The following is an 11489-nucleotide window of genomic DNA, read 5'->3' as shown; positions in this document are numbered from 1 at the left end:
GGTTCATTGGCATCTGGACAGCTTTCCACTGTCCCCTCGGTTTCAGGCACTGCCGGTAATGTCACTGGCTGTAACGCTGGCATTGCCACTGGCTCTGGCAACACCACAGCATCTCGTCGTAGCTCCTCCTTCTCAGGTTCTCTGGGGACCTCGGCACCTGTTGGCACAACATCCTGCCTACTCTGTACATCCACCCCCCTGTCCACCACCCGTGGCCCTATTGGGGTAGGGATATGCCCAGACACCACTGGTGTACCCACTCTGATGTTGTTTCTCCAACAGACCCCACATTGACCTAAAGCATGGTCAATCTGTTCCATCAAATATGGACTCCAAAACCCATATTCCTTGGTGATCTTGCGTCTTACCTCCCCCCTAGCCACATGTGCTAATCCATGAGCTTCCCGTATTAACATGCCTATTAAATCTGAGGGTGCTACAACCAACCCCTCATGATTCCTCCATAGACCTGTGTCATCCTGACTTGCCCCCCTTGCTAGCCAAACGTTCTTGTCTAACGTAGTTACTCTACTCTGTAACATCAATAAATCCTCAAGTGTGACCATGCCCTGTAATTGCTTTTCATGTGTGACCAGAAGACCTTTACCTGCCTTGTCTGCTCCTGTAATGGCTTTGGCTGCATCCTCTGCAGCCCTGTTACCTTGTGTGACATGTGATGAGTCAGACCTGTGTGTGGCACACTTCACTATGGCTAATTCCTTTGGCTTCATCATGGCTTGTAACAGCTTCATGATCTGTGCGTGGTGCTGTATAGGCGTACCATCAGTTCTCTTAAAACCCCGCCCCCTCCATACAGCTCCATTAAAATGACAAACATTATGTGCATAGGCAGAGTCGGTGTACACTGTCACTCTCCGTCCGGTTCCCAAGTTGCATGCTTCTGTGAGGGCAATCAACTCAGCCAATTGAGCTGAGCAAGGCTGAGGAACTGCCTCAGCCTGTTCTACAATAAACTTTGAATTCTGTGCTTTAACTAAGGAATACCCAGCGCACAAAGTTTCTCCTACCCCGTAACAAGACCCATCAACCCAATATTCTATATCAGCTCCCTTTAAAGGCAAAGCTTGTAGGTCTGTTCTATGCTTAATCACTCTGGCTGTCAATGGAATCTGAACACCGGATGGCACCGTCACCTGACAGCCGTCAGGTGTGCATTTTACTGTACAGTTCAATTGGCATAGAGCATCTCTCCCTAGCAGCCCTGTTGGCGTGTGTTCTGACACAAGTGTTGACAGAGTTGCTCTCTGTCCCTTGTACTCTAAGTCTACAAGCTCAGTTGTAGGAATCAGCTGTTTAATTCCCTCAAATCCGATTGTCTTCACATATTCTCTAGACATAGGAAGGTGCGTGGCGCCTTCAGGCTTCTTTGTCACCACCAGCTGGCACCTCCCACTCGGATCTTCCGGGCACCCCTATAGGCCAGCTGCTGGGCCTCCGTAAGGGTTCATCACTCCTGGAGCAGGTGTAGTAGGGGGCCAATATCCTCCTCCTTGGCTCCCCCCTGCGCCCCCCTGGGGCCTGTTGCAGCAGGTACAGGCTAGATGTCCATTCTGGTCGCATTGGCAACATGGTTCTAGCATCTCCTTCCCTGCTGCTGTCCATCCCCCTGGTGGTGGTCCTTGGCCAGGCTGGTTGTACATCTGGTATGGAACCGCTTGCACCCCTGGTGGCCCTTGTGGGTATGGATACCCCCCTTGTGGCCCCTGTGGGTAGGACTGGTAAGTAGCAGGATACCCCCCTTGTGGCCCCTGTGAGTAGGACTGGTAAGTAGCAGTCTGCACTCCAGGTGGCTGTTGCTGTGGGGCTAAAGCCTGCACTCCCTCTATGTTCCTCTCGCTTTCAGTCAATTGCATATGAGTCAATATTCTGAGTGATTCTTCGTCTTCTGCCTTCTGTATCTGAATATTCTTTCGATATAACTCAACTTGATGAGCTACGTGGTCTATATAAACAGCTTTGTTCATGTGTCGTAGCCCCACCACTTCTGCTAGCTTATCCTTAACTGGGGTAGGAAGCCCTTCTTGTATTTTTTCCCTGATTATGGATTTTTCTAAGGGGTTATCTTCAGCGTCTTTCCCTGTCACACTTCTCCATTGAGAGTGCACACGGGCAACATAACCCCTGGGATTCTCATCCCCCCCCAGTGGCTTCACAATGATATTGTCTGGGTGAATGTGAGTAGGGTAGGTCTCTCTGATTGCTTTCCACAGCCTGCCTCTGTTTGCTGCGAAGAGCTCTGGATCATAAACTGATGTATTGATATATCTATGAAGTCCTGCCTTCATCAATATTTCCTGCATTGTATCCAATCCTGCAATGAAAGCTAAGAGTCTTTTCAGGTCTCCCATTGCGGCCTGCGTTCCTGTCAGTATCACGTCGACCTCTCGCGTCCACGAATGTCCTCCCTCCTCCAGAACTGGGAGTTTCTCGATCACTTCAGACAGATCTGTATGATGCCACGGATGATATTCCATCTTGTTACCCCGAATCAGCACTGGACAGTTCTTTAATGTATTTGATGACATTCGGTGACAATCTTCCTCTTCCTCTCTTTCTCGTTGCTCCTTCAGCCATCTGTGGTGTCTTCCTTCCTCTCTTTCCGCTCTCTCTTGGCGTCTTCTCCCACCTTTCTTTTCGGCTGTGACTATCATCTTCCTGACCCGAGCGTTGTAGCCTTCATCAGCATTGTCGTCATCACTTGAGTCTTCACTGCCATCTTCGCTGTCATCTTCCTCGTCACTCCTGTCGTCCCCTTTTCCCCTTGGCTCCTTCTTCTTCTTCTTCTGGGAATGGTCCTTCATTGCCTTAGCATATGGAGGGGGACTGGAGACTGGACACATGTTTGTGAATGGAATGTTCAATTTCTGTTCCAGTGTTCTGGCCAATTCATTTTTCTTTTCTGGATTCATGTGAGCTGTTTTCTCATTCCAAGCTGATGCTACTTTCTGCCCCTCTACCTTAAAGAGGTCTAAGATGTCTAATTCTAACTTGCGTTTCTCTGACCTATCTTTCCCTTTCTGATTTGCCTTGTGTACATTGATAAGTATCTCCAATGTTGCAATTAATTGTAAATTAAGGCTGCCCTCTTTCGGCCACGGCTGTTCAATGTATGCCCAACGGCTATTCCATTTCGTTGACATTTTGCTAATTTCCCTAACAAGAGGATTCATTTTTTCCACTATAGCCATAGGGGATAAAGTTGCCAATATTCCACTATCCTCACTAATATCTTTTAACACCTTCGTTGAATTTGCTCCCATTTTAAGCTGATTGATTTATACTGCTCAATATGCTGAAAATATTCTATAAGGTGTACTTTTCTTACAACCCACCTTCCTATTGTCTTGTTTGCTAAACAAATGCTAGTCCAATATAACTGTATTAACCATCCCCACAAAACCCTGCAACTCAAAATAACAGATTTGCCTCTTGTGTATGTCAGTGCAGTATTAACTTAAATCTAATATCTGTGTAAGTACTTTATACTTAAATGTGTTTCCTAATTGTTTATGAATATGTGTCACTTAATTACTCATTCAATACTAATTACAGTTCTGGTCAACACAATTATTAAATCACAAAGGTTGGTCAACACCTAAGTATTCACCGATTTACAAAAACCCTTTTACTGCTTAATTATCAATACAAACTATTCTGCTATTCCTAATCAAATACTGTGAAAACGAACTTAACTTGAAATAAAAAGATGTAAAACACGAATATTAATTACAACCTGTAAAGAAATCGACTTGTTATTTGGAAAAGAATGAATGATTAATTATTAATTACAATCTGTAAAGAAATCGACTTGTTATTGGGAAAGAATGAATGATTAATTAGACTTAGTCATTGTACAATCGTACACTTCATTGATGTAAACCTGTGAAGTCATTCAGCTATTATCGAAAAAAGAAATGATTATTATTAGATTATCACAAAACAATTGATCAAAGTTCTGTGAAACAGAAAATGAAATGATCTGAATAATTAATTCAATCAATTAGTAATTAATTAAATTAATTAAAGTAATATATAACGATCATTTACAAACATCATCAATGAAGGAGGGTTGTATTTCATCAATTTACAGAGAGCCAATGTTTTAAAAATGTCTTGTCGTATTTTGTCCAGCAGGCGGCGCCAAGCAACCGACTTGCGTATCGATTGCGCATGCGCCAGCTCCTCCGTGTAAAATGGAGTAGGGGAAGGAGGGGCTAGTCTTTGTCCTTCTCCTCTGTGGGGAAACCCGCCGTGGACTCCCAGATCAATCTTTACAACATAACATTGCTTTTCCACAATAATGCCATCTTCCACGACACAACAACTTCACGATTATCTTTCAATCCAGTTAGACTATTATTTATCTCATTCAAATATTCTACAATGTATTCCCGTTTTCCACACAGAGATGGCCTCTGTGTGTGTCCTTCCTCAAGGACAAAGAAAATGGCGTCTAAGAATAGATTCTCTGACAGGACACTGCAAATGGCGCCTAAGCTCCGCTTACACAATGGCGTCCTTTCGCACAGACAAAGAGTCTCATATGTTTTTCACTGAAACACAATTTTACCGAATTTTACACAGACACACACGATATTCCAATACCGTACAAACAATATCTATTAGTTCCACAACTAATATCTTAACACAATATTACACCAAAAAACGAATTACCAAATTCGGCCCTTATCACCAACCCAGGCTTATTAAAGATTATGAAAAGTTTGTTTCTATTCCAACAAGATTACCGTTATACAAGATTCTTTTGACTATAACTTATCTGAGATTTACAGTCTATTTTAAACACACCAATCGACTAGAGAGAGATCTCTGCAGAAAACCTACCTTCTTCGTCGGATTGAAGAGTTTGCACAATACTGTAAATTAAGCTATATTGTCTCCTGCTAGGCTCGCCATGTGTTGTGTATTTCTTATTGGTTATGAATCAAAGAACAATTATTGAGTTTAAGACGATTTAATCCGAGTTACAAACAGATTTATACATACACGTGTTGATCCTGTGGCCTGGTGAAAAAAGAGGCCGCTTTCTCCCTTCCTGGCTGGTTTTCTCCAGTCCCCTAGATCCCTGCCCTCTTATGCAAATACAGTCACAGGTCATAGCCTATCACCTTATCTAGATGGTCATGAGGGCCGTCCCCTGTGATGTCACTGTGATGTCACCCTTCCGGGTGCCCGCTGGTGCAAACATGAAGGCTACAGAATAGCATGACCCCCTATCATACTATCTATGCATGTGTGTGGAAATATACGACAGCATCTCGCATGATTGTACTTGTATAACCAGAGTGACAGATAACAGATACTGGGGCGGCTGTGGCGCAGGAGGTAGAGCTGCCGTCTAATGATCACAAGGTCGGCAGATCAGCGGTTCGAGCCCCGGCTGGCCACATGTCGAAGTGTCCTTGGGCAAGACACTGAACCCCAAATTGCTCCCAGTGAGCGCGCCTTGCATGGTAGCTTACCGCCATTGTTGTGTGAATGGGTGTGTGAATGGGTGAATGAGAGGCTGTTGTAAAGTGCTTTGGATAAAGGCGCTATATAAGTCAGGCTATATAAGTCAGTCTATATAAGTCAGTCTATATAAGTCATCTATATAAGTCAGTCAATATATGTCAATCAATATAAGTCAGTCATAGATTACTTATATAGACAACTTATATAGACTGACTTATATAGATGACTTATATAGACTGACTTATATAGACTGACTTATATAGACTAACTTATATAGATGACTTATATAGATGACTTATCAAGACTGACTTATATAGATGACTTATATAGGCTGACTTATATAGGCTGACTTATATGGACTGACTTAAATAGACTGACTTATATAGATGACGTATATAGATGACTTATATAGACTGACTTATATAGGCTGACTTATATGGACTGACTTAAATAGACTGACTTATATAGATGACGTATATAGACTGACTTATATAGATGACTTATATAGACTGACTTATATAGACTGACTTATATAGACTGACTTATATAGATTGACTTATATAGGCTGACTTATATAGACTGACTTATATAGACTGACTTATATAGATGACTTATAAAGACTGACTTATATAGATGACTTATACAGACTGACTTATATAGATGACTTATATAGATGACTTATATAGACTGACTTATATAGACTGACTTATATAGATGACTTATAAAGACTGACTTATATAGATGACTTATCAAGACTGACCTATATAGATGACTTATAAGTCAGTCTATATAAGTCAGTCTATATAAGTAATCTATGAGTCATCCAAGCGTCCTTGGGCTTTTTGAAAGGCGCTATATAAATTAAAGTTATTATTATTATTATTATATATATAAGACATCTATATAAGTCAGTCTATATAAGTCAGTCTATATAAGTCAGTCTATATATGTCAGTCTATATAAGTCATATATATAAGTCTATATAAGTCATCTATATAAGTCATCTATATAAGTTAGCCTATATAAGTCAGTCTATAAGTCATCTATATAAGTCATCTATATAAGTCAGTCTATATAAGTCATCTATATAAGTCAGTCTATATAAGTCATCTATATAAGTCAGTCTATATATGTCAGTCTATATAAGTCATCTATATAAGTCAGTCTATATAAGTCAGTCTATATAAGTCATCTATATAAGTCATTCTATATACGTCAGTCTATATATGTCATCTATATAAGTCAGTCTATATAAGTCAGTCTATATAAGTCATCTATATAAGTCAGTCTATATAAGCAGGGGTGCACATAACTTTTTGGGGCCAGTGCTCAGAGGAGCACCTAGGGATGCTGCTTGGTGCTCCCCGAGCTCGCGAGTCACGACCCGTCCCACAGGATGGATAAAAAAGGGATACATGGATAACTTATATTAGCAAAACGACATTTATTCATAAATAAAGATGAACGAACAAATGATTGTGTGCAAAACAAAAGAAACAAATGCAAAATCAAATGACTGCTCTTTAAGCATGAAAGTCTGTCAGACTCCTTTAAACACAATGAAATCAACTGACATCTCTTTAAGCACTAACTGAATGTCTGTTCTTTAAACACAATGAAATCAACTGACATCTCTTTAAGCACTGCTCTGTTCTGTAAACACTGAAATCAACTTTTCAACAAAAAGTTACAGCCTAAGCATTTATTTATGCTACAAGCTTAATCATCATCATCACTGCTCTCTTGACTGCTGTAAGTTATCACTGTCCTCAATTTCAACCATGGTAGAGGATGTTGTAGGCTATCACTTTAAATAGCTCATTATTTTGATTGTGCAACAAAGTCTTCTTTTTTTCTAATAGAATTCCCAACCATATTCCCTGGGTCAGGGGTCTAGGTGCGATAATCAAGCTGTAAAACAAACGTCTGAACGTTTGAAAGCTTCAGAGAAAAGAAACGTGAAGTTCCTTGGTGTTGTTTTTCCTTTTAGCGACGAGTCGTTCGGGACCGAATTGTCACGTGTCGGCGTGATAACCGTGCGATACGCGATAGGCGGAATGAAAGTACAAGTTACGATACTTTCCGAATGTTTTCGTGAGGGGAGTCGCCGTGGTCGTTGTGATGGCGTTACGGGGCTTGCAGTGATGCAGCAGTCAGCAGTCAGCAGGTGGATTTTGAGGAAGTAAATTCCTCTCCCAGCGCTCCCAGCTGTTGGTGCGCAAGAGCGCGTTCATGCCGCTGATCTTCCGCGCAGCCTGCATTTTGGCGACGCATGCGCACTGGCGCACCAGTTATGTGCACCCCTGTATATAAGTCATCTATATATGTCATCTATATAAGTCAGTCTATATAAGTCATCTATATAAGTCAGTCTATATAAGTCATCTATATAAGTCAGTCTATGTAAGTCAGTCTATATAAGTCAGTCTATATAAGTCAGTCTATATATATATCAGTCTATATAAGTCAGTCTATATAAGTCAGTCTATATAAGTCATCTATATAAGTCAGTCTATATAAGTCATCTATATAAGTCAGTCTATATAAGTCATCTATATAAGTCAGTCTATATAAGTCATCTATATAAGTCATCTATATAAGTCATCTATATACGTCTATATAAGTCAGTCTATATAAGTCATCTATATAAGTCAGTCTATTTTAGTCTGTCTATACAAGTCATCTATATAAGTCAGTCTATATAAGTCAGTCTATATAAGTCAGTCTATTTACAACCATCTTGTATGTTAGGTCTTCTGTAGGTGCTGCGTTTCTTTGCCCTGTGGGACCCCACAGACCTGGGGAGACACCCTGTATGGGGGGGGCAGGCTGGTCACCTTCCAGTACAACCTGGGGAGACAGACACCCTGTATGGGGGGGGCAGGCTGGTCACCTTCCAGTACTACCTGGGGAGACACCCTGTATGGGGGGGCAGGCTGGTCACCTTCCAGTACTACCTGGGGAGACACCCTGTATGGGGAGGCAGGCTGGTCACCTTCCAGTACTACCTGGGGAGACACCCTGTATGGGGGGGTGGGGGGGGGGGCAGGCTGGTCACCTTCCAGTACTACCTGGGGAGACACCCTGTATGGGGAGGCAGGCTGGTCACCTTCCAGTACTACCTGGGGAGACACCCTGTATGGGGAGGCAGGCTGGTCACCTTCCAGTACTACCTGGGGAGACACCCTGTATGGGGGGGTGGGGGGGTGGGGGGGGGGGCAGGCTGGTCACCTTCCAGTACTACCTGGAAGACCTTCCAGTACAAGGCAAGTTTACTTGTTTCACACATTTCATTACAACATGGGAAATTCAACGTGCTTTCCATATAGCCTTTAAAAAAATAATACAGAAAAAGAAGGATAGTAATAAAATAAAGGGGAAAAAATTGCAAGAATATATATATATATATATATAGAGAGAGAGAGAGAGAGAGAGAGAGAGAGAGAGAGAGAGAGAGAGAGAGAGAGAGAGAGAGATGTAAGTCAGTCTATATAAGTCAGAGAGAAAATAAATACATTATGTTGTATGAAATGTGCTTTACAAATAAACTTGCCTATCTTTCACGCACTAATAAATGTCATTCTGAAACTGGGACGTGTGTTCGTGTACCGGTTCTGTGCGTGCGGTGCGCCACCTACTGGCCAACTGATGAAACAGTTTCAAATATACTTTATTTGGAAGTGACCTAAGATCACCCCCCCTCTGGCTAAAAGCCTCAATGCAGTACTCCCAAAGTTGGAAGAGTGACAGTTTTTTTTTTGTGATTTTCACCTGCTATAAACAATAATGAAGATACCGACGTTTATGGATTAGATAAATAACAACAAAACAAAGGCTCCTCATTTCAGAAAAATGCATTATTTAATAATGTAATAGACACCTCTTTAACAAAAAAAACATGGAATGGCATGCCGTATTATCCAACGTACACGGTAGTCGTGAGGTGGTTTGTGTGAAGGACCACGGCGTGAGGCAAAGTGCAGGCCTTTGACCCCAGCGTGACCCAGAGAGAGATCGAGAGAGAGAGAGAGAGAGAGAGAGAGAGAGAGAGAGAGAGAGAGAGAGAGAGAGAGAGAGAGAGCCCAGAGAGTGTTGACCAGCCCTACGATTGGTCCGAACTCAGCCCGGTCCCGCCCCCCCATTCTCCACACACTAGCCTTTCACTGACCGGGGTAGTGTAAACGTTGTTCTTGTTGTTGTTGGTTAAAGCCAGCCCATTTGGGGAATGTCCTTCTAGGGCCACCGTAGCATCAGTAACATTCTTTCTCGACCGAGGCTAAAAAAGCTAAGCCAGCTCAAACTGACAGAGAGAGAGAGCTAAAAAAAAAACAAGCAGGTAGGTGACATAATAATAAAGACATAACAACACTAGACCAGTACAGTACTTATGGATAAAGGCTGTTTCGGCACATTCAAAAAAAATTACACTCACGATATACAGTGTGTCACATTTACATACATATACATTGTTCTGGGGTAGAAGGGAGGCTCCTTGGGGTAGGGGGTGGGATTAGCAGGCAGCGTGGGTGTATAAAAATACTGATATGAGAGAGAGAGAGAGAGAGAGAGTAAATGTCTTGTCGGGGCTCGATGGATTTGGGACTTTTTTTCATTTCCCAGTGTTGACGCCTTGTATCCATAGCGACCGAGCCCCCTCTGCTGCGTCACAATTCCAGACACACAAACAGGAAGAGGATGACCTGTGAGGGAAAACCTAGTTTCCTGTTCCGAGTATTAAGCCATTCAGCTGTTCAGGTGCAGCCGTTAACGGAGGTGGTGGGGCGGGGGGGGGTCGACCTTTTAGGGGGCTTTGATCTTCTTAACGCGAGGAGAAGAGGCTCCGTTCTCGGCTTTGATGACCCCGTTTTCGTGTTGTCCAACTGGAGGTGGGGGGGGGGGGGGGGGGGTGAGAGAGAGAAGAAGAGATCACACACATGATCATATGTGACACAGTCTGGTGATTTGGTCCGCATGTCGGCAACCGATCGGAATGTTCGGACTTTTCTTGTGAAACACGGAACTACGTTTCGACGTTGTTGAGAATCACAACACAAACTCGCTAGTCAAGCCAAAATACTGCAACAACGCAATGGATTGGGTGAGTAATCCCCCCACTGCTACCTAGTTAACTAGAACACTACTTTACATTGTTAGCAGGCTCACAAAACAAGCTGTGTTCATTGACTAGCGAAGTTCATTGACGCGGAAATTAAAAATGTAAATCGTTAGCCTCATAGCATGCTTCACAAAGTCGTGCTTCACTTGTGGTCAGCCGAGCCATGTTTGTATGTAGTGTCAAAAACGCCTATGTCAAAGAGATGACTTGGGCAGATAGTGATTTTGGAATGTAACAACAAGCATTCTGATAGGCTGATGGCATAGTAGGCAATAATGAACAGTGAATCAGCAGTGTTAGGAGAGTTAGGCAGATATCTCAATTTGGCCAAAATATGACTTAGGCAATTATGCTATGAGGCTAAGGAAATGTAAATAAAACAGGAAGTAGGCGTGTGTTTAGGAGAGGGGGGTCTCACGTGAGTCTCTCTTCAGCGGGCGGGGGGTCTGCTTGGCGGCGGCTCTCTTGCGGGCGGCCTGTTCGTGTCTGAACTCTCTCCACCGCCGCAGCTGGAAACGGATGAACTTCCACAGCAGCCAAGACTGAGTCACACACACCAGCAGCAGGATGGTCATCCTGGAGGGGGGAGGAGGAGAGGGTTAGGGTGTGAGAGAGAGAGAGAGAGAGAGAGAGAGAGAGAGAGAGAGAGAGAGAGAGAGAGAGAGAGAGAGAGAGAGAGAGACACAGAGAGAGAGAGAGAGACAGACAGAGAGAGAGACACAGAGAGAGACACAGAGAGAGAGAGAGAGAGAGAGAGAGAGACACACACAGAGAGACACCGAGAGAGAGAGACACAGACAGAGAAAGACAGAGAGAGAGAGAAAGACAGAGAGAGAGAGAGAGAAAGACAGAGAGAGAGAGAAACAGAGAGATATTA

The 11489-nt window shown here is 43.0% G+C and overlaps 1 protein-coding gene across 1 annotated transcript in view; it reads right to left on the bottom strand.

The window, feature by feature from the left end:
• Positions 1 to 9391: 9391 nt before the first annotated feature.
• tram2 (translocation associated membrane protein 2) overlaps positions 9392 to 11489 on the bottom strand; it is a 16078-nt gene continuing 13980 nt past the window's right edge. Inside the window, exons 10-11 of the mRNA XM_080535068.1 lie at positions 11031 to 11188; positions 9392 to 10376 (exon numbers count right to left, since the gene is read on the bottom strand). Of these exons, the coding sequence (XP_080391194.1) occupies positions 10297 to 10376; positions 11031 to 11188 (238 nt within the window). The 3' untranslated portion in view covers positions 9392 to 10296. The remainder of the gene's footprint in view (positions 10377 to 11030; positions 11189 to 11489) is intronic.

This window comes from Nansenia antarctica (assembly GCF_963989245.1).
Source record: "Nansenia antarctica genome assembly, chromosome: 6".
Taxonomy (NCBI): Eukaryota; Metazoa; Chordata; class Actinopteri; order Argentiniformes; family Microstomatidae; genus Nansenia; species Nansenia antarctica.
The sequence above is the reverse complement of the archived record's forward strand: the minus strand, read 5'-3'. Positions and strand labels throughout refer to the sequence as shown.